The sequence below is a fragment of the Lepus europaeus genome, chromosome 12, assembly GCF_033115175.1.
Source record: "Lepus europaeus isolate LE1 chromosome 12, mLepTim1.pri, whole genome shotgun sequence".
Lineage (NCBI taxonomy): Eukaryota > Metazoa > Chordata > Mammalia > Lagomorpha > Leporidae > Lepus > Lepus europaeus.
Window position 1 is genome coordinate 47227418 of NC_084838.1, and position 27592 is coordinate 47255009.

The 27592-nt window shown below is 45.8% G+C and overlaps 2 protein-coding genes across 5 annotated transcripts in view; one reads left to right on the forward strand and one right to left on the reverse strand.

Annotated features, from left to right (window-relative positions):
• The first annotated feature begins 2106 nt into the window (after nucleotides 1-2106).
• Nucleotides 2107-27592, forward strand: part of MOB3B (MOB kinase activator 3B) — a 207586-nt gene continuing 182100 nt past the window's right edge. Inside the window, exon 1 of one of the 4 annotated variants that reach the window (XM_062208118.1) lies at nucleotides 2107-2150. The gene's annotated coding sequence lies outside the window, so the exon portion shown is untranslated. The other 3 variants (XM_062208117.1, XM_062208115.1, XM_062208119.1) reach the window with 3 other exon arrangements.
• On the reverse strand, nucleotides 18409-27157 carry IFNK (interferon kappa). Its single transcript, XM_062206760.1, has 2 exons — nucleotides 27017-27157; nucleotides 18409-19005 (listed from the first exon to the last, which is right to left on the reverse strand). Exons 1-2 carry the CDS (start codon nucleotides 27155-27157, stop codon nucleotides 18409-18411), a joined length of 738 nt encoding a protein of 245 aa, XP_062062744.1.

The window sequence follows — 27592 nt, forward strand, 5'->3', positions numbered from 1 at the left end:
TCGCTTTGAGAGCACAACTCCCTAAACCATTGTACCACTGTGGTACACATAGTAGTCTGGTTTTCCCATTTGTGAGGGATGCTCAAGCCTTATCCCAGAACTGATTTTGGGAGTCCCAGCTTTGGTGCCTTTGAGTGTGATAACCATAGCCTCTTGGTTTTCCTGGCAACTAAGCTCCTTGAATCATAACTAATTTGACCTCTGTCTTAGAGACTTTGCCTCTATTATTACTCAGAGTACTCCATTCATCAAAGACCACCAGTGTACTGCACTTGGCAAAAGCATGAAAGAAGAGGCAATTATTAAACATTTAAACTTTTTTGTTAATATTTATTTTATTATTTGAAAGGCACTGTTACAGAGAAGTGAGGGGTAGAGGGAGATACACATACACACACACACACACACAGAGAGAGAGAGAGAGAGAGATCTTTGACCAACTGGTTCACTCCCCAAATGGCTGCAAAGGCAAGGGCTGAGCCAGACCAAAGCCTGGAGTCAAGAGCTTCTTCCAGGTATCCTACATGTGTGCAGGGACCCAAGCACTTGGGCCATCTTCTACTGCTTTCCCAGGTGCATTAGCAGGGAGCTGTATGGGAAATGGAGCAGCCAGGACTTGAACCAGTGCCCATATGGAATGCCAGTGTTGCAGGCAGTGGCTTTACCTGCAACACTAGAGTGCCAGCCCCTAAAGATTCAAACTTTTTTAAAAAAGAAAAAGATACAAAAACATTAATTTTGTATGGAGACCTGAAGAAGAATTACATTACTATGAATATTGAATATTAATATCAGACTCTAAGAGGAGACTCAAAGAGCATAGTCTCTTTTCAATAAAATTAATCTAAAAATATCATGGGAAAGAACAATCACACTATTCCTATAGAATGGAAGGTAGATAATTGTCCACTATGATCTCAAACTGTACCATCCAGTTCAGTTGTCATGGATGCAGTTTTTTTTAAATTTTTTTTTATTTTTTGACAGGCAGAGTGGACAGTGAGAGAGCGAAAGACAGAGAGAAAGGTCTCCCTTTGCCGTTGGTTCACCCTCCAATGGCCGCCATGGCCGGCGCGCTGTGGCCAGCGCACCGCGCTGATCCGAAGCCAGGAGCCAGGTACTTCTCCTGGTCTCCCATGGGGTGCAGGGCCCAAGGACTTGGGCCATCCTCCACTGCACTCCCGGGCTACAGCAGAGAGCTGGCCTGGAAGAGGGGCAACTGGGACAGAATCCGGCGCCCCGACCGGGACAAGAACCCAGTGTGCCGGCGCCGCAAGGCGGAGGATTAGCCTATTGAGCCGCGGCACCAGCTGATGGTTGCAGTTTTGAGCAGTGTTGTAGGTTCTTCCCTGCTCTCAAATTCTGGATTTCCAATGCTGAAGTTCTGCTTCTACAAAATAAGATTAATATACTGTGGCTTTCAAAGAAAATTACTATAGATGTCTGCTGCCACTATAAAATTTATATGCTAACAGGAAACATGCCTTAAGATGGTATATGCATCCTTGTCATGATTTTAAAAATAGCTTAAACACACATACATATATAAGAATTATCTGTCTATATGTCTGCTTATGCTTTTGTTTGAATTGCCTCTATTTCTGTGGTTAGGGGGTGTCAGCTGTGCATCTGTTTCCTATTCTGTTATCAGAGATGCTCCCATCAAACACTGAGACAACCTCTTGAACCCTGTGACTTGTCCGGCTCTTGAAAACAGAATCCGCCGGCGCCGTGGCTCACTAGGCTAATCCTCCGCCTTGTGGCGCCGGCACACCGGGTTCTAGTCCCGGTCGGGGCACCGATCCTGTCCCGGTTGCCCCTCTTCCAGGCCAGCTCTCTGCTGTGGCCAGGGAGTGCAGTGGAGGATGGCCCAAGTCCTTGGGCTCTGCACCCCATGGGAGACCAGGAGAAGCACCTGGCTCCTGCCATCGGAACAGCGCGGTGCGCCGGCCGCAGCGCGTTACCGCGGCGGCCATTGGAGGGTGAACCAACGGCAAAGGAAGACCTTTCTCTCTGTCTCTCTCTCACTGTCCACTCTGCCTGTCAAAATAAATAAATAAATAAATAAATAAATAAAAAGAAAGAAAACAGAATCCAAGGAGAAAACAAAATCTGAGGAGAAAGTGTGTCTTACTGCTGAAGATCATTAGGTATGTACTTAGATTTGTGAACTCTCCTTGCTTGAGATGAACGAAAGGACTCAGAATGCCTGTTGTTTGTTGGTGAACTGTCTGTAACAACTGAAATTAGCACACACATGAGCGCAGTGGCACTTGGACAAATGAGTTGGAACAGCTGCTCATCAAATTCACTTGCAGTAGTCCGTGAACTCTGAGCAGCGCTGTCCAGAGAGGATGACTGTGGGTCTATGCTTATCAATGACTATACCAATGCTTTCTCCACTTTCACTCTTTTGATACCTGTCCCTTTGGTTTTGTTTGTTTGTTTTGGTGCCTCTTTAGGGGAAGTTGTAATAGAGTAAGTGGGCAACAGAGTCTTTTTGGAATTTTTCTCATACTCCATTGAAGCAAAGTGTGGCTTTCTTCCTATAAGACACATTTAAAGTGTGCATTGGAAATGATGGAAATTTATTTGTACTGATTTGGGCAAGAAATGCGAATGTCATTCATGCTATTCTAAGCTATCTGGAAATATTCTCTCTTTCTTCCCAATTTCCAGAGATGATAGACCACAGGACAGTGAAGTTTCTGGATTCAATGTGAAATTAGCATATGCTATGAGAACTATGTGGTATAAGAACAATATGCTTTGAAGAACAATAGGTGGTGTTCTTTGAGCATTTCCCTTGTGACAGACACTGCACTTAGTACATTGTACACATCTCTTCATTAAATCTGTACAACTACCTATGTGTTTTTTTTCTCAGAAATCTCTTAGATAAGGAATACAAACTTCATACATTTCATAAATACAACCTTAGGAACATAGTGATTCTTCCCACCATACTCGCCTTCCCACCCCTCTTCCTCCCCCAACTCCTATTCCCATTCTTATTTTTTTATTAAGATCTATTTTCAATTAACTTTATAACATACATGATTAACTCCATACTAACTATGGAGTTCAACAAATAGTATGAAAAAAATTGTTCCTCAACAGTCCAGATAAGGGCTGTTCATAGTCATTGTATTTCAAAATGTCAGTTTCACTTCTATAGATTGCCTTTTAGGTTCTCTATTAGTTATCACAGATCGGAGAGAACATATGGTATTTTTCCCTTTGGTACTGGCTTATTTCATTAAGTATGATGTTTTCCAGTCATCCATTTTGTTGCAGATGAAAGGATTTCCTTTTTTTTAACCACTGTGTAGAATTCCATGGGGTAAATATCCCATAATTTCTTTTTTTAAAAAGATTTAATTTATTTATTTCAGAGGCAGAGTTAGAGAGAGAGAGAGAGAGACAGACAGACAGATAGACAGATAGAAAGGTCTTCCATTCTCTTGTTCACCCCCAGATGGCTGCAATGGCCAGAGCTGGGCTGATATGAAGCCAGGAGACAGGAACTTCTTCCAGGTCTCCCACATGGGTGCAGGGGCCCAAGCACTGTGGCCATCTTCTATTGCTTTCTCAAACCATAACAGAGAGCTGGATTGGAAAAGGAGCATCTGGTATTTGAACTGGCTTCCATATGGGATTGCAGCCGTGCAAGTGGAGGCTTAACCCACTATGCCACAGCGCCAGCCCCCCATAATTTCTTTATCTGCTCTTCAGTTGACAGGCATTTGGGTTGATTCCATATTTTAGCTATTGTGAATTGAGCTGCAATAAACATGAGGGTACAGATAAACCTTCTATATGCTGATTTCATGTCCCTTGGGTAAATTCCCAGGAGTGGAATGGTTAGGTCATATGGTAGGTCTATATTCAGATTTCTGAGGTATCTCCATAGTGTCTTCCACAGTGGCTGGAGCAGTTTAAATTCCCACCAACAAGGATTAGGGTACCTTTTCCTCCACATCCTCACCAGCATTTGTTGTTTGTTGATTTCTGTATTAAAGCCATTCTAACAGGGGTGAGGTAAAACCTCATTGTGATTTAGATTTACATTTCCCTGACAGCTAGAGATCCTGAGCATTTTTTCATGTGTCTATTGGCCATTTGGATTTCCTCTTTTGAAAAATGCCTGTTTAAGTCCTTAGCCCATTTATATCTTGAATGGGTTGTTTGTATAATTGTGGTTGAGTTTCTTGATGTCTTTACATATTATGGTTATTAATCCTTTTTCAGTTGCATAGTTTGCAAATAATTTCTCCAATTCTGTTAGTTGCCTTTTCACTTTGATGAATGTTTCTTTTGCAGTGCAGAAGATTCTCAATTTGATGTAATCCTATTTGTAATTTTTGGCTTTGATTGTGCCTCTGGGGCCTTTTCCCAATGTCGTGCAGGGTTTCCCCAATGTTCTTTAGTAATTTGATGGTATTCAGTCATAGATTTATGTATCTTTAATCTATTTGGAGTGGATTTTTATGAAAGGTGTAAGGTAGGGCTCTTGTTTCACACTTCTGCATGTGGAAATCCAGTTTTCCCAGCACCATTTGTAGAAGAGATTGTCCTTGCTCTAGGGGTTCATTTTAGCTCCTTCGTTAAAGATAAGTTGGTTGTAGATACATGGGTTTGATTTCTGGCATTTCTAATCTGTTCCTGAAATTGCACTCTGTCCACTTTATTTTTTTTTATTTTTATTTTTTGACAGGCAGAGTGGACAGTGAGTGAGAGAGACAGAGAGAAAGGTCTTCCTTTGCCGTTGGTTCACCCTCCAATGGCTGCCGCGGCTGGCGCGCTGCAGCCGGCGCACCGTGCTGATCCGATGGCAGGAGCCAGGTGCTTCTCCTGGTCTCCCATTGGGTGCAGGGCCCAAGGACTTGGGCCATCCTCCACTGCACTCCCTGGCCACAGCAGAGAGCTGGCCTGGAAGAGGGGCAACCGGGACAGGATCGGTGCCCCGACCGGGACTAGAACCTGGTGTGCCGGCACCGCTAGGTGGAGGATTAGCCTGGAGGCACCGGCCTCCACTTTATTTTTTAACAGTCTTTTTCTAGACTAGAGCAGTGGTGAGCTCCCTCCCTATTCCCCCATTTTGAAAACCTCTCAGCTGGCGCTGTGGCTCACTAGGCTAATCCTCCGCCTGTGGAGCTGGCACCCCGGGTTCTAGTCCTGGTTGGGGTGCTGGATTCTGTCCCGGTTGCTCCTCTACCAGTCCAGCTCTCTGCTGTGGCCCGGGAGTGCAGTGGAGGATGGCCGAAGTGCTTGGGCCCTGCACCCGCATGGGAGACCAGGAGAAGCACCTGGCTCCTGGCTTCGGATCGGTGCAGCGCGCCTGCCCTAGTGGCCATTGGGGGGTGAACCAACAGAAAAAGAAGACCTTTCTCTCTGTCTCTCTCTCTCACTGTCCACTCTGCCTGTCAAAAAATAAATAAAAATAAATAAATAAAAAATGAAAAGTGAAAACCTCTCAAAACTCAACTACCTATGTTATTTTATACATTTTACAAGATGAAGTAGCACAGGTTCAGAGAAGTTAGACTGAGCCACAATGACTCTTTTTCAAAGATTTATTTATTTATTTTGAAAGTCAGTTACGGAGAGAGTCAGAAATACAAAGAAGAAGAGGCAGACAGAGAGATCCTTCACTGGTTCACTCCCTAAATGGCTGAAACAGCAGAGGCTAGGCCAGCATAAAGCCATGGGTGACAGGAGCCCAAATATTTGGGCTGCCTTCCACTGCTTTCCCAGGAATATTTGCAGGGAGTTGGATCAGAAGTAGAACAGTTGGGACTCAAACCCGATCTCATATAGAATGCTCGCATTGCAGGCAGTAGCTTTAACCGCTGTGCCACAACACCGGCCCACCTGTGTGACTCCTAATCACCATGCCATCTTGTCCGTCTGTATCTTTCAGATGATCCTGGCCTCTCTCTTTTCATTGTAAGAGTCTTCAGGTGGGGCCAGCACTGTGGCATAGTGGGAAAAACCACCACCTACAGTGCCAGCATCTCATGTGGGTGCCGGTTTGAGTCCCAGCTGCTCCATATCCAATCCAGCTCTCTACTATGGCCTGGAAAAGCAGTGGATGCCCCAAGTCCTTGTGTCCCTGTACCTGCATGGGAGACCTGGAAGAAGCTCCTGACTCCTGCCTTCCAATTGGCCCAGCTCCAGCCACTGCGGCCATTTGGAGAGTGAATCAGCAGATGGAAGACCTCTCTCTCTCTCTCTCTACCGCTACCTCTACCTCTACCTCTACCTCCACCTCCACCTCTGCCTCTCTGTAACTCTGAATTTCAAATAAATAAATAAATCTTTTTTTTAAAAAAAGAGTCTGTAAGTGTGATTTATAAGTCTTCCATCCAAATTTCTCAAATTCTCAAATTTATTCCATAAGGTCCTGGAGTGGATGCTCTGAGAAGCCTAAAAGTTGAAAACTTCCTCTCCAATGAGCTTTTCCAGTTATGTATCAAAACACACAGAGCTCTAAAGTCCATAAAGTCAGAATGATTGTCCTAGTCTTACTAGGTGTATGAACTTGGGCAAGTCACATAAGCCTTTTCCTAGATGATACTTCATCTAGGAGATGGAAGTAGTGAAAACCATCCTTATCTGATAGTCAAGAATGGGCCAGTTGCTCTCTTTGTCCATTTTCCTTCTTTTTATAATCTTATGAAGCTAAGATATGTGGGGAATTATGGGTTTTTCATTTACCTTTAATAATAAGGCAAACAAAGTTAATGGTCCCTGAAAACATTTTGTCCAGCAAGTTTATTTTTCTCTTTTACTTGTTGCCTTATGAATTACAGCTTCAGACATTACTTTGGCAGTTGCATCAGTTAATTTTTCCCCATTAATAACTGTGAACAAAAAAATCATTAAATTTCCTTTGATCTTTAGCCTAGTATTTGAAATCCCTGCTATTATCATCTAACTACATGCCTAGTCTTCATACCAACTAGATTACTCTTGGTTTCCATAACACAATCTTGAATTTTTACCTACCTTTCTATCTGCATTCCTGTGGTTCTGTCTGAGATGACCTTTGTACCTGATTCCAATAATATCCATCATTTTCAAGTTCAGCTCAGATGCCCTACCCTTCCTGAAGCTCTTCATAATCATTTCCATCCAGACTTAATCCCTCTTGTCTCTGTGTCCCACAGACATATTTTCTGCCTTTTCTATCCTACCCTATAGTCTTCTTTGTATTATTACTATTTGTAGTTATCCTGTCATTCTTATTAGGTGGTAAGCATCTGAGGGCTTCCTGCTGTGGCCTGATCATAGCAGGGAAGTGTGAGGGTAACTGCCTTATGCTTAAGTTATACTGCCAAGTTTATAACCTGGCTACATGATGAATTAGGTATATGACCTTGGGTACATCAACTTTCTAGCTTATAGTTTCCTCACCTATACCTACCACATGGGGATCTTGTGAGAATTAACTGAGATATTTCTATTTAAAGTGCTTAGCAAGTATCTGCTATGGTGAGGGTGCTTAGTAGATGTTAATAGTTATAATGCATACAGTGAGATCTTGATTGATTATTTCAATAAATATTTATCAAGTTTCATATTAGCTTGGGCTGCCAGACAAAATATCATAGATGGGGTGGCTTATAGTTCCAGAGGCTGGGAAGTCTATTAGCAGAGTGTCAGGCAGTTTGGTCCTTATTTTAAAAAATTTTAGATTTTATTTAAGGTAAATAAATTTCACTCCCACAAATCCTCCTTCTTCCTATCTTATTCCCTTTCAATTTTTACAATGATCTATTTTCAGTTTACTTTATACTCATTAGATTAACCTTACACTAAGTAAAGAGTTCAACAGATAGTAAGAAGGAAAAATCATTGTTCCTCAACAGTAGAGACAAGAGCTATAAATAATCAACAGATCTCAAAATGTCAATTTCATTAGTATACATTACATTTTTGGTACTCTATTAGTTACCACAGACCAGGGAAAACATACAGTATTTGTTTTTTGGTACTGGCTTATTTCACTAAGTATAATGGTTTCCAGTTGCATCCATTTTGTTGCAAAAGACAGGATTTCATTCTTTTTATGGCTGAGTAGTATTCCTTGCTATACATATATCATAATTTCTTTATCCAGTCATCAGTTGCTGGACATCTGGGCTGAATCCATATCTTAGCTATTGTGAAATGAGCTTCAGTAAACATGGAGATGCAGATAGCTCTTTCATATGCTGATTTCATTTGGTTTGGGTAAATTCCCAGGAGTGGGACGGCTGGATCATATGGTAGGTCTAAATTCAAATTTCTGAGGTATCTCCACACTGTCTTCAAGACCGGCTGGACCAATTTACATTCTCAACAACAGTGGATTACAACAGTATCTTTTCCTCCACATCTTCCCCAGCATTTACTGTTTGTTCATTTCTGTATGAGAGCAGTTTTAATTGGGGTGAGGTGAAACCTCATTGTGGTGATGGCTAGTCATCCTGAGCATGTTTGGTTCTTGGTGAGGGCCCTCTTCCTGGCTTGCAAATGGCTTCCTTCTTGTTCTGTACTTACATGGTAGACAGAGATGATAAAACCAATGATCCCAGGGGCCGGTGCTGTGGCACAGTAGGTTAATCCTCTGCCTGCGGTGCTGTCATCCCATATGGGCACCGGTTCTAGTCCTGGTTGCTCTTCTTCCGGTCCAGCTCTCTGCTATGGCCTGGGATAGCAGTAGAAGATGGCCCAAGTTCTTGGGCCCCTGCACCCGCATGGGAGACAGAGACAGCACCTGGCTCCTGGCTTCGGATCGGCACAGCTCCAGCCGTTGCAGCCATTTGGGGAACGAACCAACGGAAGGAAGACCTTTCTCTCTGTCTCTGCCTCTCACTGTCTGTGACTCTTCCTGTCAAACAAATAAATAAATAAATATTAAAAAAAAAAAAAACCAAACCCAATGATCCCAAATTGAGAGCTTCACCATCATGACCTCATCTATCCCTAACTACCTTCCAAAAGTGCAGCCTCCAATACCATCCACCGGGGGTTAGGGTTTGCGCAGACACTATTCAGTGCATATCAAGGTTATCACTTGTTGAGTCAATCAAGGGATACAGCAATGAACCAAACAGTTTAATCTCATTCTCATAGGAGACGAAGGCAGTGTGGAAAGGCAGAATAATGACTCTCAAAGATTATATGCCAAATCTCCACAACCTGTGAATATGTTACAATACATGGCAAAAGGGAATTAGGTTGCATTGCAGTTGGAATTAAATTTGCTGATCAGCTGACCTCAACACACAGAGAGAGAGAGAATCCTGCATTATCTGGATAGGCTAAATGAAATTCTAAAGGTCTGTGGTGAAGGAATGGAAGCAGCTTATAGGGTAAGTGGTTTCTGCCTGGCTCTACTTCCTGCCTGCGTCATAACTAGTAGTAGTCATGAAGGAACCCCTCAACTAGCTTTAAAACCAAAACTTCCAAATATTATATACCAGATGGCAATACACTCTACGAAGAAAACTGGAGCAAGATGTGTATCCGGATAGGGAGTGTCAGGAGGGCATGACTGCACTTTTAGAGTTGAGGGGAAGGCATTCTGGCACAGTGGTTATGCCTCAGTTTGGGAGGGTCACATCTCACATGGGATGCACCGGTATCAGACCTAGCTACTCACTTCTATTCCAGCTTCCTGCCATTGCGTCCTGGAGGGAGCAGGTGATGGCTTAAGTGCCTGGGGTCGAGACCCAGCTAGAGTTCTGGGTTCCTGGTTTCAGCATGGCCCAGCCCTGGCTGTGGTGGGCACATGGAGAGTGAACCAGAAGATGGAAGACTCTCCTTTTCATTCTCTCTGTTTCTGTCTCTGTCACTTTGCCTTTCATGTAGATGAAAATAAATAAACACTTAAATAGAGTTGGAAGAGGAGACCTCCTGTGACTTTTGAGCAAAGAACTGAAGGAAATGAGGTAGTACCTGAGCATTCAAGAACTCTGTTCCTGGCAAAGGGGATAGCAAGCATCAAGGCCCTGGGGTAGCAGCTTACCTGGCATTTCTGGGGGCCAGGGAAGGTATCATAGATGGAGAAGCAACTGTGATGTGAAAGGTTGAAGGAGATGAGGTCAGAAACAAAGGGATGCCAGTTTGTGCTGGTTTTACTCTGAGTGAGACAGGAAGCAAAAGGAGGATTTTGTGTAGCAAAGTGACAGTGACTTGCATTTCAACAGAATGACAATGGCTGCTCTGTGAAGAGAGGCCAGAGAGAGTGACACGGTGGAAGCAGAGGGATCAGTTAGGAGGTTACTGCATTAATCCATTCTAAAGGTATGGGTGGCTCAGACCAGGGTGGTACCTGTGAGGCGGGTAGAAAGAAATCTACTTTTGCGTATCTTTTGGAGGTAATAATCTGTGGCGGTATCATGGGTAAAACAGAGAAGTCAAAGAGGATTGCACAGTTTGGGGCCTGAGCAAAGGACAGGGTGGAGTGGCCATTCACTTAAGTTGGGGAAGGTTGGTTCAGTTTGGATGAATTCTTGTTACTCAAATCCTCTTCTCCCTCCGTTATTTCTCTTCAGGTTGCTCTTCCAAAGACATAAGGATGCATACACACAATAGTGACCAGTGGGACAGAGTGTCTTGCTCCACTCACCTGGAACATAGCTGGATTTGCTATGTAACCCCTATGCAGGGCTCTGGTAAAAGGCAGATTGGAGAATGGGGGCTCAGATCTAGATTGGTGGATCTTCAGAGCAGATTCCGAAGGCCGACACATTTCCTCTAGCCGCCCAATAACAGGCAGAGAAGCTGGATCAGGGAGTGGGTGACCCTACTCACTGCTGAGCTATCCAGGGAACACCAGACTCCCTCTCAATCACCAGATTTGGCCCTCCTCCCCATGGAAGGAGTTGGTGGGCTGGGGGTGGGGAGAGTGGGATCAAAGTTCCCTTTTCTCTGAGCATAAGGCTGAAATCTAAGGGGAGATGCAGGGATATTTTCATTAACCATTGATTAGAAATCAGTGCCCACTTAGCCCTGCCAATGACCTTTGCATTTGCACCTGACAGGTGAGCCTGAATCTGAGAGCAAAAGTTGGGTCTCAGTGTTTCGCTTTTGTGTCTGAGACAAGAAACCTTCTTCTTCCTCTCTTCTCAACAGGAAAGAAAGATCATGTAATGAGAATCCCAGGGCAGGCAACTGCCTCCTCCCAATTAGCGGCCAGTGAGGGAGAGAGCAGGACTAATAAAGGTAAACTGGAATAATTAAGGGCCACTTCCATCCTAATTGTGCTAGATAATGAAGGGCTCTCCGATCGTCACGAGCACCAAAGGACAAAAGCAGCTTTGAGTACAGTGACTGGGGTTTGAGCATCTGAAGATTAGGGCTGTCTGGAAATGAGGTTGCACTTCTCAGGGACGCACAGGAATTTTGCATGGTGGCTGTGTCTTTGTATCTGGCAGAGCTTTAAATTCATAGTCATGAATATCTTTGCCTTGCCCAAATGCAGAATTAAATAGAATCATATGATCCTGGTGGAAACCAATGGCGAATGGTATTTAATAAAATGCTTCTTGCAATATCAGAGGTGACCAGCTATCACAAAAGATATGTGGGATTTTAGAGTCTCATTTAGTAGTTGTGGAAGCTTCTTTTGGGAGCCATGTTTTTTCCATATATCCTAAATTCTACTTAATGTATTTCCATGTCTCTTGAAAGTGTGCCTAAAAATTGTAAAAGGCAATTTAAAAAAGTATTTATTAATTATTTATTTCAAAGGCAGAGAGGGAGTTTTCATGTGTTGGTTCACCCCCCCCACCCCATCCCCAATGCCTGTAAGTCAGGGCTGGGCCACATGAGCCAGGAATTAATTGATCAGGGTCTCTCACCTGAGTGCCCGGGAGCCATCCCCTGCTGCTGCCGCGGGTGCACATTACCAGGAGGCTGGAATGGAACCAGGACCCGAACACAGGCACTCAGATACAGGATGCAGGTTCCAAGTAGCTCCAACACACACCCCTAAAGTGCAATTCTTAGTCGTTTGTTGCTCCTCAGGCAATATGCATGACACGCTACAGAAGGATCTGGAAGACCCAGTTCTTTCTCTCAGGACACCAGGGAGCTGGCATTTGGTGCCTCCTACTACGAACTGGGAACCCTTTCCTCTCTAGGTGGTCTGGAAGTGGCCGCGGTGGACCCAACGCCTCCTTTCTTAAGTGACATTTTCCTCGCTGCCCTGGCCCGCGGGTCAGTGTCTTTTCTGCAAGGTTGGGAGCCCCCACACAAGGCCCACATCCTGTAACTTAGCCGAGGCAGCACGATCCTAAAGGCTCACCCACAGAGCTGCCGTCCCGCAGGCGGCCGCCAGGGGTCCCCGCTCGGCGTCCCGCACGCTGCTCGTCAAGCCCCGGCGGGCTGCGCGGCGCGCTGGGCGCATGTGGGGGCTGCTTTGGAGTCGCAGCGGCTGCCGCGAGAGCCCGGGCGCTGGCCCCAGAGCCCCTCGTGTGGCTCCGCAGGCGTCTCCGCTCCTGCCCGCGCTCACTGCTTTTCTCTCGCGCCGCCTGCAGCTGGCCCGGTGGAGGGAGCCGACAGGGCCCTGGCTCGGAGGTAAATCCCCGCGGTGAGAGAGGACCGCTCGGGGCGGCGGAAGGCGGCGCAGCCCGGCAGCTCCTCGCTCGCGTTCGCGCCCAGGCGGGCAGAGGTATGGGGTGCACCTGGGGCGGCTGCGACAGGGGAGTGGGGTGGTGTCGGACCCTGCTCTCCTGCCCTCAGAACCCGGGGCTTCCGGGGCCAGAGCCCGCTTTAAAACCGAGCCGCAGCCGTGGCTGCCGGCCGGCTCCTGGGGCGCTGTACCCGGGCAGGAGCGAGGGTCGAGTTCCCACCGCGGGACCCGTGGCCTTGACTTTCCAAGATCTGAGCGAAAACGCCTCCCACGGTCCGGAACCGCACACGGGTGCGGGGTGCCGAGCTGGGCTGGGGGTGGCGAGAAGAACAACTTTAGGCAAGTGCGCTTGGGCAGGGGGACCACGTTTGAGCGTCCGGCTGGGCTTGGGGCCGCGTCGGGGAACTCCGCGCCGTCAGCCGGGTCGCCCCGGGGCTTGCGGGTGCTTCGTGGAGGGCGGTAGTGAGTTAAGAACCTACACATCTCGCTGAACTCTTGGGCCAACAGCTGTCAAGCTTCGGCAGTGCCAGCCCCTCCCTTTGCCTGCACAGGGGAAGAAGGGGGAAAATCTTACAACTTTTCTTCGCTTGCTCCTCCCCGCTTTCGGACCCCTCTCGCGAGGGTCAAGGGCCGAACCCTGGCGCCAGGCAGGTACTAGAGACCTTAAATCCCTCGGGATCCGCCTCACCCTCCTTCCCGGGCCCCTCCTGCAGCCCTCCCCGCGGGGACCGCGCTACTGAGCCGGCTGTGGTCGCGGCGAATGGCCTTTTGTTTCTCCGCGTTTCTCCCATTGTTTGCCTTTCCAACATCTGGCGGGGCTTGGGAAGCGAAAGAAGCCCCTCTGTCGCCCCTCACCCCGGTCCCCAGCGCCTCCCGCGCCAGCCGCTTGGCCTGCCCGGGTTGGGGATCCCGGCCGAGGAGGAGAGGAGCCCGACCCTAGAGAGGCCGCCCCAGCCGAGGCCCTGTGGTTAGGAGGGCGGAGGGAAAGTGGTCCCTTCTCCGCCTCCTCGGCTGCCTGTGGCCCAGGGCGCATTTTTCAGATCTTATCCCAGGCGCGCCGCAAAGGGCGCAAGTTTGAAAAGGGTGCTGCTTTCGAGAGTGGAAAGGAGGTTCCGCCCCAGCCCAGGGTGTCCAGTGGTTGGTTCCATTTCAGTCTCCCTGCGAAAGCGGTGTGGCTGGGTGCTGCCAGGGCAGGAGGAGGGTGTCAGGGCCCCTCTGGTTAGGCAGAAAGCCGCGGTTCTGGGGTTTGCAAGTTTCCAAGGACTGGAGGGCAGGGAGGGAGATGCATATAGACTTTTAGCTTCAAGCCTGGAAATCTGTGGTGCGGTGGTTCGCTTCCGCCTGAGCCTAGAGTTCTGGTTTCACTAGGGCTTGAAATGCCCCCTGTAGTGTAGGAAAAGCGGATCCTGAGGATTCGGGCCCAGCAAGAAAGACCCGGTGACCTGGGCTGGGCTCCAGCATCCCTGTGCAGGTCGCAGGTGGCTCTGGTTCCCTGTTCAAGTTAGATGCTTACACCTGCTGTTCCGTCTCAGGCAAAGTGGATTACCTATCAAGGAGCTTCGTGGAGAGCAAAGCTACCTCTGGGAGAAGGCAGGGGCCCCAGATGGTGCTCAGAGTCATTTAGCCTGTGAGCGGGAGGCCAAGTCTGCACACCTGTTGGAACCTATACTTTTGCATAGCCTGGCAGTGGACTGGGTTTTGTAGGGTGACTACAAAAGGAGCCCCTCTTCCAAGGAGGTTCAGTTACACTCATTTTGTCCTTCAGCTTAAAAAAAAAATACTTACATGAAAGGCAGTCATAGAAAAAGTGAGAGAAATCTTCCACTTCTTGGTTCACTCCCTAAATATCTGTGAAGGCTGGGGCTGGGCGGGGCAGAAGCCAGGAGCCTGGGACAACATCCTGATCTCCCCTGTGGGTGGCAGGGCCAAAGGACAGGGGCCATCTTCTGCTGCTTTTCCAGGCACATTAGCAGGCAGCTGGATCAGAACTGGAGTAGCTCTGAGGACTTCTGCTGTTTTGGGCAGGGGCTTAACCCGCTTTGCCACCCTAGCCCCATGTCCTCCAACTTTTGATCCCTCACCTCCTCAGGGGAGGGAGGAGGTTTCAGGGAACTTGGGATTTAAACTTGGAGTCCTGTGTGAAGTCCGAACCTCACGTTCCTTCTGGAGTGAATCACCACACTACTGTGACCTGGGAACTCACTCAAACATTTTTAGTGGAAATTGTGTTTGGCTGTACACAGTTCTAAGAATTTTTCCTTTATAGACTTAACTTTGGGGCTTGTATTTATTTGTTTATTTGAAAAACAGAGTGACACAGAAAGAGAAAGGGAAAGAGAAAGTATTTTCTGCTTGTGGTTCACTCCCCAAATGACTGCAACCGCCATGGCTATGCCAAGCCACAGCCAGCAGCTCCGTCTGGGTCTTCCACGTGGGTGGGTGGCAGGCCTGGGCCAAGCACTGGGGCCACTCTCCTCTGCCTCCCAGGCACAGTAGCAGGAGGCTGGTGGACAAGTGCGGCTGGCGGGCGTAACAGAGGCACCAGTATGGGATGTGGTCATAGTGAATGCAGGCATCCCAGGCAGCAGAGTAACCTGCCCCAGGGCTTCAAAAACCATGGAGTCAGGAATGTGGACACACACAGAGCACTTTGTCCAGTGATTTCTGCAACCAATGAAAGAAAAAAAGCAAAATCTTTGCCATAACAGAGGCACTTTAAAAGCATTTTATTATAAAAATGACCCCCAAGGCAGGATTCTTTTGAAATTTTTCAGTAACAGTGGCAGCAGCAAAGAAACAAAAACAACCTGCTAGAGGAACCCTACCTTGGGTAAAGCTTGCTCAAGAAGCACCAAGGCATCATTAATGGGAAGAGTACGGTGCTGTGCTTGTCCCAGTCCACCGCAGTATGGAAAACCAGATAATCTTAACCAATGATAAGCTTGCGCAGTTTCTTTCATTTAAGAATAAAAACAAATTCACCTAAAAATCATTGTAGGAAACTACTACAGAGAGGCAAACATTTTCTTAAAAGCAGAAGGCACATTATAGACAGGACTTCAGTGAACAAATCTTATCCAGTTATTTCCTTGGGATGGATTTCTGGAGAGTGATAGGGTTCAGTATACTTCGTTGAGTATTTAAGATTGCCATATTTCCATACAAGAGATGAGTACTGGCTTACCTACCCCTCCCCCAATAATCCACAAGGAGGTTTGTTTCCTGTACCCCATACTCCATTGACACTCTATATTGCCATTCTTTTTCCTCTCTGCCATAGTGATGGGAGGGGAATATCTGATTGGTTTCTTATTTCACATATCTTTCATCACAGTGTAATTGAACATTTTTCACATTCTGTGAGTATTCCTTCCTTTGTGATGATGTCACTTTGTGTCCTTACCAGTTTTTCAGTGGGGGTATTCTTTTTTTTTTTTTTTTTCTTTTGACTGGATGATGTGTTCTTTATAACATCAAACTGTTCTGATTTCTGCTCCTTCCGGCTCAGTCAGTCTGTATTGACTGCAAGTGCTCAGCCTTCTTACGTGGTTCTTTTTTTTTGACAGGCAGAATTAGACAGTGAGAAAGAGACAGAGAGAAAGGTCTTCCTTTTTCCGTTGGTTCACCCCCCAAGTGGCCGCTACGGCCAGCACATTGCGGTCTGCGCGCTGCACTGATCCGAAGCCAGGAGCCAGGTGCTTCTTCCTGGTCTCCCATGCAGGTGCAGGGCCCAAGGACCTGGGCCATCCTCCACTGCACTCCCGGGCCACAGCAGAGAGCTGGACTGGAAGAGGAGCAGCCGGGACAGAGTCCGGCGCCCCGACCGGGACTAGAATCCGGTGTGCCGGCACTGCCAGGCGGAGGATTAGCCTAGTGAGCCGAGGCGCTGGCCTTGCATGGTTCTTTCTATACCCACCAACCCCCCTCCATAGCAAACACTTGGCAAGACTGCATCCATAAATTACTAAAGTAACTGGCATCATCCCAGTAGAGTTACTAGGAGGACCAGGCAAGGGCATTATTTGAGAAACTTGTGGAAAATACCAAGCTTAGTGGCTTGCATGTCCCAGTTCCCTTGCTGCTCAAAGCACATTTTACATTTGGAACAATTCTGTTGTTGAATTGTTTTAAGAAATGGATTATACTAACTCATTTTTATCATCTAATCCTGCTGATAAACCATGTGTCATCGTCTACAACTTGTCCTTGTAAATATTTCTTGTAACTTTCTGACTGAAGTTTGCCCCACTTTCATCATAAGACTTTCTTTGGCTATATTGTTGGACCCCTGCACTTGGAACATTCTTGAATCTGAAGTGTTTCACAGCAGACTGTTAATACCTTCACAGGACTTGTCTCCCAAGGGCCAACTCAGGTACGTTTGATCCTCTTCTGTGCCACAATCTTTCTGTTAATTTTTGCTTGAAGGTAAATGATTCTGAAACGGGATAAAGGAGAGAGAGGGAGATAAAATTTGTTTAGCTAGATGGTGAATTAAATAATCCAAGTTATTCTGGGAACGAAGTAGCTTTGAAAAAGATAAAAGATACTGAAGGTGTCATGTATTAGTAGAATGGCTAATTTATATGATGGACAGAAAGTAGTCTTTTAACTGGGAGAACCCTATGTAAAATTCTGCCTTTGTGTGACTCTAGGCATTGCATTTCTGACTTAGACAATGAAAGGCACTACACATTTCCGAAGCTTTTTCCAGATCTTTAGATATAGGAATCAAACAATGTGCTCTGAACCGGAATCATAGGCTCACAAGTTTGACTAAGAACCCAGTGGTCATCTGATTCAACCGCCCATTCTGTTTCACTATGGATCTTAACTTTGTTTAAGCAATGAATTACCATTCTCCAAATGGCATCCTTTCAAACAAACCAAGCTGAGAAGCAAATGGACCAGGAATGTCAGTCCCCCCACCGCCCTCCCCGCCCCGACATGAGGGGAGCAAGGAAAGGCTTTGGTGCTAAGGAGCTTGCCTCAACTTTTAGTGTGCTGAACTTCCATATCACAGTCATTTTCAGCACCAGAGGCTTTAGTCATTGAAATGTGACCTTTTGCAATGTTCTCCGCTCCATGGCCTCTGTCCGTTATTTTCGTGAAGCCCAAAGGTGGGAGAGCAAAGCCAGTGTCAAGTGGCCAAAGGGGAAAGGAAGAGAGAATACAAAAAGGTAGAGAGGAGATCTTATTCCATTAAACCTGTATTCAGGACTTTCTAACAAGACTCTGGTACACCCAGGCATGGTTGACATTCCCTCTGTTTAGGGAAGGGATCAAGGTCAAACTTTAGAGACAGCAAACATTACATAAACTACCAATAATCCAATTTGAGGGTAGGCTTACAGGATGGCCAAATCATTCTTTAAATGAAGATGAAGGAGGAGGAAAAGAAGGAGATTTTAGAAGGGAATGGAATTTTTAAATTAAAAAAAAAATTTATTTGAGAGGTAGAGTTACTGACAGTGAGAGAGAGAGACAGAGAAGTCTTCCATCTGGTGGGTCACTCCCCAGATGGCCATAATGGCTGGTGCTGGACCGATCTGATGCTATGAGCCAGGAGCTTCTTCTGGGTCTCCCACAGGGGTGCAGGGGCCCAAGTGCTTGGGCCATCTTCCACTGCTTTCTCAAGACATAGCAGAGAGCTGGATCAGAGGAGGAGCAGCTGGACTAGAACTGGTGCCCATATGGGCTGCCAGCACTGCAGGTGGAAGATTAACCTGCGCTTCAGTGCCAGCCCCAGGAAGTGGAATTTTTAATTATAAAAATATACCTTATCTCCTTCTGAGAAATGCTGTGAATCTGTAAAAGAAGGAGAAACATCTTGTGATTTCCACTCGGACGATCTCCCAGGCACAGTGACTGTATTTCTTATCTTCCAGGAAATTGTTCATCCTGTAGAAATACTTCCTCAGTTCTAGGTTGTTGAGCAGGAAGCCCCCAGTGCCTGAGTGCTTCATCTCCTCTTCGTTGGTTTCATGTATGTCTTCCTTTAGGCATTGTTCCAGATATGCCACTTGCTCATAAAGTCCGTTTAGAATTTGTGTCAGATGTTTCTCTTCCCAAGTGGGCTGGAAGGCATGTTCCATGAAGATATAGAAGGCCTGTGTGGATATTTCATACCAAGCTTCCTTGATGTCCCTTTTCTCCATCTGGGTGTGTGATAGGATCTCTTGGGGTAACTCAAAATCTTTGATTTCTCTTAGACACCCTATAGGAAATGAATGGCTCACATTTCTCAGAAGTTTCATATTTTTCCAGATGACCCTATTGAGGTTAACATTCAAGAAGTCACAGTCCAGAGCTTGGAAACCGATAATGAACAGACCCATAAGGAATGCAAGCCACCAACACTTTTGAATCATGTCAGGCTAGGCACTCGTTCTTCCCAAGCTAAAATGTCTACCCAAGGTTGACGGTGATATGTAGGTACTCCTCCGTGTGCCTTTATATATGTGACTGTTCAGCAGGAGGAGTTTCCGCATTCATCATTTTTATAGTTCTCAGGGTTGCAGCCTCTTTCCTTGTCTTTTAGGCTTGTTTGACTTAGGTGACAGCACTGATTTTGGAAGTGCTATCTTTTTTTTTTAAAGTGAGCAAAGCATACTGTTGTGTTATCTTAGATGCCTTTATGACCCATCCCGGCACTGCAGGATCATCACAACAACACCCATACTGAGTATTTCTGAAAACTGTGATTCTGTGTTCTCACTTACTCATCCAGCTCTGTCACATAAGAAGGAGCACTCCTTCATGAAATGTGTTTTGCATGCTTTTCTGTAGCCAAACAGCCTCTCTCATTGAGTTCATCGTAGGCATTGACCAAATGCTTGTGAAATTTGATTACTAGGTCATGAGAGCATAACATAGTTTAATGCTGTTACATTAGTTTTTTGTATTTGGATATTTTCTCTTTTTATTTGATTTCTATGGGTCTTGCAAAAGATGAAAAACAGAGTTGGTCCTTTTTGCATGACACTTATCGAAGACAAGTCTAAGCTGACTTGGTTTTCTGTCCCTTTTAGAAACTGTTGACATTATCCAGCTACCCTTTCCTTTAGGTAAATCCATCCCTGACTAGCATTGCTGCATGCCTTTGATATCTTTCTTAGAAGTTCTCCAGTGGGTTGTATATTTCAGAGTATGTTTCTGCTTCATTAACTTCTCTGTTGTACTATCATACTTTTTTTTATTTTAAAAATAATAGTTTAGACAGTATCATGTAACTTCTGCATGGTTATTTTACCATCTGGCTTGGGGGTTCTAAACTCTGTAAATCCTTTTGTTTGTTCTTGTGTTTTGTTTTGTTTTGTTTTTTTTTCACTGAAAAGGTATATGAGTATGAAGTCACCTATTTTAGTTAAGCTAATTCATACCTAGCTCAGTAATACTGTGGTAATGATGGCTATCCACCATCTGTGGCCTTTACGTTGTTTGACCTATTCACTTTCTTGTGATGGTCTCTAGGCAATTGGTTTTCTTTCTCCAAGAAAGTAAAATGAGATATCATTCCAAGGGCCTAGCTTATTTATTTGTCTATATTTAACAAGAATACCAAGAAGGGAAATTAAGCCAGATAAGACTGAAGCTCCCTAAAAACAAGATAAGAGATTGTTCAGTTTACCTTCAGATGACAAGAAGTTCTGCTCATAGGTGATGGGAGTAGCTACCGATCTGGCTCTTGTCAGCTATTTTGAAGTTCCCTGTGTTTTCTACCATGCATGGTTTTGTCATTTTAGCCCTCTCCCCCCAGGTTTCTCCTTTCACTGTCATTCCATATCAAAAGTCTATTGTAAGAATTTATCACATGGCAATCACATGATTTTAAAAAGCCCATGGTCAAAGAAGCAAGCATGTTCTAAGTGTTTTAGGTAGGAGGAGTAATTCCTAGAGTTTGTTACAGCATGGAGCTCAATGCCCATGTGTTAGAAATGCTAATTGATGCTGATATTAACAATATTCATCACAAAGAAGGAAAGATGGTTGGCTTGTATGTCTGCCCCTCCACCACCACTAGGATTTCCTGATTTACCAAATAAAAATACTGAACACCCATGCAATATTTTGAGACATAACTGTTCCAAAACAATCCTTTGTTGTTAAACCAAAATTCAGATTTAACTGGGTGTCTTTATTTTATCTGGCAACACCATCCACCAGGCAAGCTCCCATTAACCTCCCAACAGATTTAAGACATGACCCTCTTTGCAGGAAGCCTTTCCTCTGCTACTCTCTCCCTCTTCTTCAAAATTGCATTTCACTACACTTCTCTTTGCAGGATTCACTTGTGTACATATCCCAAACAACAGTGCACACTCCAAAGAGGGGATGTGCTATACTAAAACAAAAGAGTACACACACTCACAACCATGTGTGTGCTCACACATAACTGCTTGGATTAGAAGTGTATTACACATGCTTCTATAAAGCCATTCCATCTGAATGTATCTCAAAATACAGTAAGAATGAGAGTGCAAGGAACACTTTTATCCTTAAATGCACCAATCAGAGCTGCCTAGGCTGTCATTAGTAGAATATGCAGTGCATGCTAACATGGTTTCTGTGGCATCTACTCTTTCTTTTCTACCATGCCCTGGGGTCATTATGAGTGGTCAGGCTTTCCTTCCAGGGATAGTTGACTAGCGGGGCCTGCCTTGTCCATAGAACTGTGTGAAGTGTATGTGTACTATAAGGTTAACAGTAGTGGACAAGACACAGTTTTTTTTTTTTTTGACAAAATAAATGAGACATTTCAGTCTAGACAAGATAGCTGTGATTCAGCTCAGGGGCATCTGGCATCTGCTCTTAAGATTTATTGCTCTCCATGAAAAGGCAAGTTTGAAGAAGAGTGAGAGTAACTTGTTGTTCATCTGTGTTACTCAGTACATGAACCTGAGTAATTCTACTTGTGGGGTCAGAAGTTGATTGAACCAGGTAGGGAGCCCAGGGACGGGCAGCTCTGCATCCAGGCCTGGCAGTCCTCTCCACGTGGTGTGTGGGCAGCAATTACTGCTGAGTTGTATGCAGCTGTTTTAGCCTAGAGCAACCTTGAAAGCTGTGTTAGTGTTAGTGTTCTGCTGACTATTGCTGCCTCCACATTGAGGCCTGCCTCTCACATGGTCCTCTGGTCCCTTTCTTGGCTGTGCTTCTCTTAATGTTTTCTTAATATCCTGTAGAAATTCCTAATAGCTATATGAATAACACATAGATATATCTGAATTGTGAAAGTTCAGAAACTTCACGAAAAATACAAGTTTTGATTGACAGCTCAACCTCATGTCATGCTGCCATCCTCTCCTGCAGTAACTACAGTTATCAGTTTGGTGTGTGGCCTTGCTTGATATCTTTCTCCCCATTAAAGTCTAACTTCCATGAAGGTAAGTGCAACAACTGACTTATTTGCTGCCATCTCCTAAACTCTCAGCAGGACCCAGAGAGGTTGACAGAGACCTGGATTACTTCCATGGGTAGGGGTAGTAGGACTCGTGTGTGTGTGTGTGTGTATATATACATATATATATATTTTTTTTTTTTTTGACAGGCAGAGTTAGAGAGATAGAAAGAAAGGTCTTCCTTTTTCGTTGGTTCACCCCCCAAGTGGCCGCTATGGCCGGCGTGCTGCACCTATCTGAAGCCAGGAGCCAGGTGCTTCTTCCTGGTCTCCCATGCGGGTACAGGGACCAAGCACTTGGGCCATCCTCTTTTGCCTTCCCGGGCCACAGCAGAGAGCTGGACTGGAAGAGGAGCAACCGGGACTAGAACCCAGGGTGCCAGCACCGTAGGCAGAGGATTAGCCAAGTGAGCCACGGTGCCAGCTGTACCTATATATTTTTTAAATTACTGAAACAGGTACTGTCATTTAATATTATTTTGGGTGACCCTCAAAGACTGGTTTGTTAAATGCTTGGTCCCCAAAGTGATGCTAACTAGGAGGTGGTGGAACCTTTAGGAAGTAGAACCCAGTGTGGGGGGGGGTCCTTAGGTCACCGGGTGTGTCCTTTTGAAGGCAGTTCTCACGTGACCTGCTGAGTTCTGTGAGAGAGTTGTTATAAAAGCCCCAGCTTGGGCCCACACACACTCTCTGCTTCTGGGCTTGCAATGTGTTCCTTCTTCTATACTTGTTCCACCACTGCCCTCATGGAGGCCAAGCCAATGTAGATGCCCAGAGTTGCACTTTAACCTCCCAAACTGTAAGCTACATAAATCTTCTCTGTTTAGAAAGTTAGTTATTATAGTGAGAAAATGATGACTTATACAGCAGGATTATTAAATTGTGATATGTTTTGACATTTAATCCTATGACTGTGTCTCTATGACTGTGTGTATATGTACGTGTATGTGTGTATGTACCTCATTTGGGGATAATAGTAAAAAGTCTATCTTATAAGCCCTTAGTGCATATGAGACTAGCAATAAATGGCTCCCTAGACCTGAACTATGATAGATCCAGGTGCCTATGGCAACACTGGCTACATAGCAGGTACTTGATAATCATTTGTGAGATGACTGGATGAAATTAATAAAGCCATGTCTCAATGACAGAGAAGTCATTTGTGCTTTAGTTCTTTTTGTCTAGGGATATGGGGAGAACAAAATCAGGAGTTAGGAACCATTGAGGAGTTTATAAAATGGTAGATGGATGGCGCTGCGACTCACTAGGCTAATCCTCCGCCTGCAGCGCTGGCACCTCGGGTTCTAGTCCCGGTTGGGGCGCTGGATTCTGTCCCGGTTGCTCCTCTTCCATTCCAGCTCTCTGCTGTGGCCTGGGAAGGCAACAGAGGATGGTCCAAGTGCTTGGGCCCTGCACCCGCATGGGAGACCAGGAGGAAGCACCTGGCTCCTGGTTTCGGATCCGTGCAGTGTGCCAGCCATAGCAGCCATTTTGGGGGTGAACCAGTGGAAAAAAGGAAGACCTTTCTCCCTGTCTCTCTTTCACTGTCTAACTCTGCCTGTAGTGATGTCACACAGTTTTGTATTTTTTTGGGTGATTCATATATCTTTGCCTCCAGAGTAGAAATGTGTCCAACTTGATTGTGTACCAATGGCAGCTCTTAAATAAAGATACTAAATGTTCGTGCATTCAAACACTGCCAACTGATTGCTTGTAATTCTCAAGACTGACTGGGTAGTAAGCTGTGTAGGAAGACCTACTGAGAGTATCTAAGACCATTTCCCGGCCGGCGCTGCGGCTCGCTAGGCTAATCCTCTGCCTGCGGTGCCGGCACCCCAGGTTTTGGTCCCGGTAGGGGCGCCGGATTCTGTCCCGGCTGCTCCTCTTCCAGGCCAGCTCTCTGCTGTGGCCCGGGAGTGCAGTGGAGGATGGCCCAAGTGCTTGGGCCCTGCACCCCATGGGAGACCAGGAGAAGCACCTGGCTCCTGGCTTTGGATCAGCGCGGTGCGCTGGCCGCAGCGGCCATTGGGGGGTGAACCAATGGAAAAAGGAAGACCTTTCTTTCTGTCTCTCTCTCTCTCACTGTCCACTCTGCCTGTCAAAAAAAAAAAAAAAAAAAAAAGACCATTTCCCCTCTCTACCCCTCCCAAACTCTCCCTCTACCACTGAAATTGCCACTTGGTACTGGATGTTCCCAGTAGCTTCCATCTTATATCACCCTAGGGAGATTCTTTTGAACAAACCAACAGCCCATTCACTTTTACAGCCAAGCTAGAGATTATGCACAGAGTAACTTCCTACAGAGGAATCATTTCAGTTCTTAGAAAGTGATTCATCGTCAGAAAGAAATTGAGCATGGTGGAAGAAGAAATGAATAAATAAATATTACACCGTCACTGGAACCTACCTACTCTCTGTTGCGGGAATACCAGAGTAGTCTCCATCCATACCCTCATTGCACTGTTAGTTTACCTGGTCCTTTTGAGCCCTGATGGGGCCTTTCCTTCTTGGGCACAAGACTTTCAGATAGCAGCATAAAAGATGTCACCCACCAGAAAAATCCTTCCCTTTACCCACTAAGTAGATGCAGTTTTCCCAGACTGCATTTAAAAGTGCTTGTAGTTGGGAAGAAATGACAAGAGTGTGGGCGATTAACAGAAAAGTCCTCATGTTTTGTATAAGAAAAAGAATTTAGTATTTAAAAGGAAGCAGGTGTTACAGAGATAAGGGTAGTGTCTTCTCTTCATTATGATCAGTCTGCGTGTGGTCATCAGGTTTCTTGACAAGAAGAGCTAATAGATGCATTATTATAGGAAAACTCAAATGAGCTTTTTGTGGACTGGCCAAAGACTCAAAAGCTACACATCTGAGAATGGCTGTAGTGTGTGAGAACTATCAGAGGCTGGAGGTAGTGTCTTGAATAATCTAGAGGCAGGAGGAATGGGGAGGGGCCCATTTTCTTCCTGTAGTTCTGCTGCCCCCAGGTAGCCTATGACATGCAAATGCTGGAAATGATAGAATTTAGTGTTCAGAGGATGTTTACACTTAGACCTTGAGGTTAGCAGGGTTACGTGGTCTGCCAACAGCCACAAAGTGCCACTTGGGAGTGAAGTCCAGCTGAACCTTAGGCCTCCTCTTATTGACACCATCAACATTTATCTTCTGATGCAAATGGAAAACCCCCTTCCTTCTGCCTCCACCCAGAGGAGCAGCCTTCCTGCTGCCAGAAGAAAGAGGATTGTGGGGTCTGGTGCTGTGGCATAATGGGTTGGGCCTCTGCCTGCAGACGCAGCATCCCATATGGCACCGGTTCGAGTCCCCACTGCTCCACTTCAAATCCAGCTACCTACTGATGGCCTGGGAAAGCAGTGGAAAATGGCTGTGGTGCTTAGGCACATGCACCCATGTGGGAGACCTGGAAGGGGCACCTGGCTCCTGACTCCTGACTCCTAGCTCTGGATTGGCCCAGCTCTGACCATTGTGGCCATTTGGGGAGTGAACCAATGAATGGAGGACCTCTATCTCTGTCTCTCCCTCTCTCTGTCTGTAACTCTGCCTTTCAAATAAATAAATAAATAAATAAAATCTTTTTTTAAAAAAAGAAAGGGGATTGTGGAGGCTTGTGGCTGTGCCTGCTTCAAGGCCAGACAGACAAGCCATCATTGAAGCTCTTTCTGGTACATAACAAGAGCCTCCCAGCTCTGAGAGGGGGCTTCAGCAGAGTAGGAGACCTGGAGTTGAGTCTGACAGCCCTAGTATTTCTACAGAGTAGCTTAGAATTACACCTGCCTGTTAAGATGCTGATTAAGACTCAGTTCTTCCTCACTGGACTCCCTGGGGTTGATACCTGCCTGGCTCCTGACTCCAGGTACTTGCTAATACAGATCTTGGGAGACAGCAGGTGATGGCTCAAGTAACCAAGTCTCTGCCACTCACGTGGGAGACCTATGTTGAATTCCTGACTCTTCACATCTTGCTTTAGCCTGGCCCAGCCTCGGCCTTTGTAGGCGTTTGGGAAACGAACCAGCAGATGGGAGCTAGCTCATTCCCTCTCTATCTAGACTCCTAGGTCAGTTGAGACTGTACTTGTTGCCTTAGGAAAGTGACTTTGGTGGCTGGTGTTGTGTGAAAGGAGGTTAAGCTACCACTTGCGACACCAGCATCCCCTATCAGAACCCCGGTTCAAGTCCCCACTGCTCTGCTTTTGATACAGCTTCCTGCTAATGCACCCAGGAAAGCAGATGATGGCCCAAGTACTTGGGCCCCTGCCACTCAAGAGGGAGACACAGATGCAGTTCCTTGCCCCAGGTTTTGACTTGGTCCAGCCCTTGCTGATGCAGGCATTTGGGGAGTAAAGCAGTGGAAGAAAGATGTATCTCTGTTGATCTCTGTTCTCTCTCTCCCTCCTTCCCTCCCTCCCTCCCTCCCTCTCTCTCTCTCTGTCTCTCTGTCACTTTGCCTTTCAAATAAATAAAATAAACAAAAATTAAAAGATAACTGCTGACAGGAGTTTGATTCAGGGCAGTGTTAATAGTATAGAGAAAAAGGAAATTTACTTAGGTAGTCAGGTTGGCAAATCATAGGATTGATTTGGAAAAGGGGAGAGGTGTGAGAAAGAAGTAGACTAGAGATTGACCTAGCTCTCTAGCTAGGGGTATGGTTGTGCCATCAACTGAGAAATTACATGTAGAAGGAGCAAAGGGCTTAAGGGAACACTGGTGAATTCTATCATAGACGAGTCACCTTGAATTGTCTGTGGGATAGCCAAATGGTAGTGTCTGTCTAATTGTTGGATATATGGTCTGGACAAGGGAAGGAGATTCATACGGGAGGGACGGAGAAATTTGAGCGTATCAACAAAAGCTGTGGCTGGTAATTAAAAGAATCAGTGGGTCAGTCTAGGAAGCGTATCTCAGATGTGGAAAGAAGTGAGTCAATGTCAAAATCCCAAGAATCTCATTAGATAATGGACAACAGAAGAGGAAGCTCACAAGGATGGTCACCAAGGCATAAGGAGCATGAGGATGGAATACTTTGATGGTTTTGTCTGTCTCTGCATCTTTGCCCAGATAATTCTGTAGAATCCAGTGCAACACCAGTGCAGTCAGTTCCAGTAAGGTTCGATTTGCCATTGTTGATCTAGACCTAACACCATCTTACTCATGAGATACTTGAAGTTCAGAAAGCGGAATGAATTCTTTAAAGCCCAAGTCAAACTCTGGGTTGGATATTCTGACACAGGCCTTCTGTGAAGCACATCTTATCGCTGGGTATGTACAGGGGACTTCAGCTTTTTGGAAGTGCTCGTGGTGCAGTACAAGTGGTAAAAAAGAACAAGAAACTTAGGTGACGTCCAGGATGCTGTTAGAAGATAAGAATGTGTGCCATAATGCCCAGTGTCACGATGCAGAGAGTTGAAGGTCTGTCGCTGGGCTTCGTATAAGCAGAGAAAATAGGATCTGTTAAAATTTTCACAGTGTCCAAGATAAAGCAAGAGCAAAGCTAAGTGCTCAGTAGATGCAAAGCTTTTGTTGGTACTGAGTTCTGGGAGGAATTTCTGCTGTGGG

Excerpts from the sequence above, each read along its gene's own strand:
- IFNK (XM_062206760.1), bottom strand. The coding sequence starts at position 27,157 with ATGGCAAATCGAACCTTACTGGAACTGACTGCACTGGTGTTGCACTGG. Across the intron at positions 19,006-27,016 it reads ATGCCTTGGTGACCATCCTT|CCTGACATGATTCAAAAGTG; the intron begins GTGAGCTTCCTC and ends ACGAGTGCCTAG.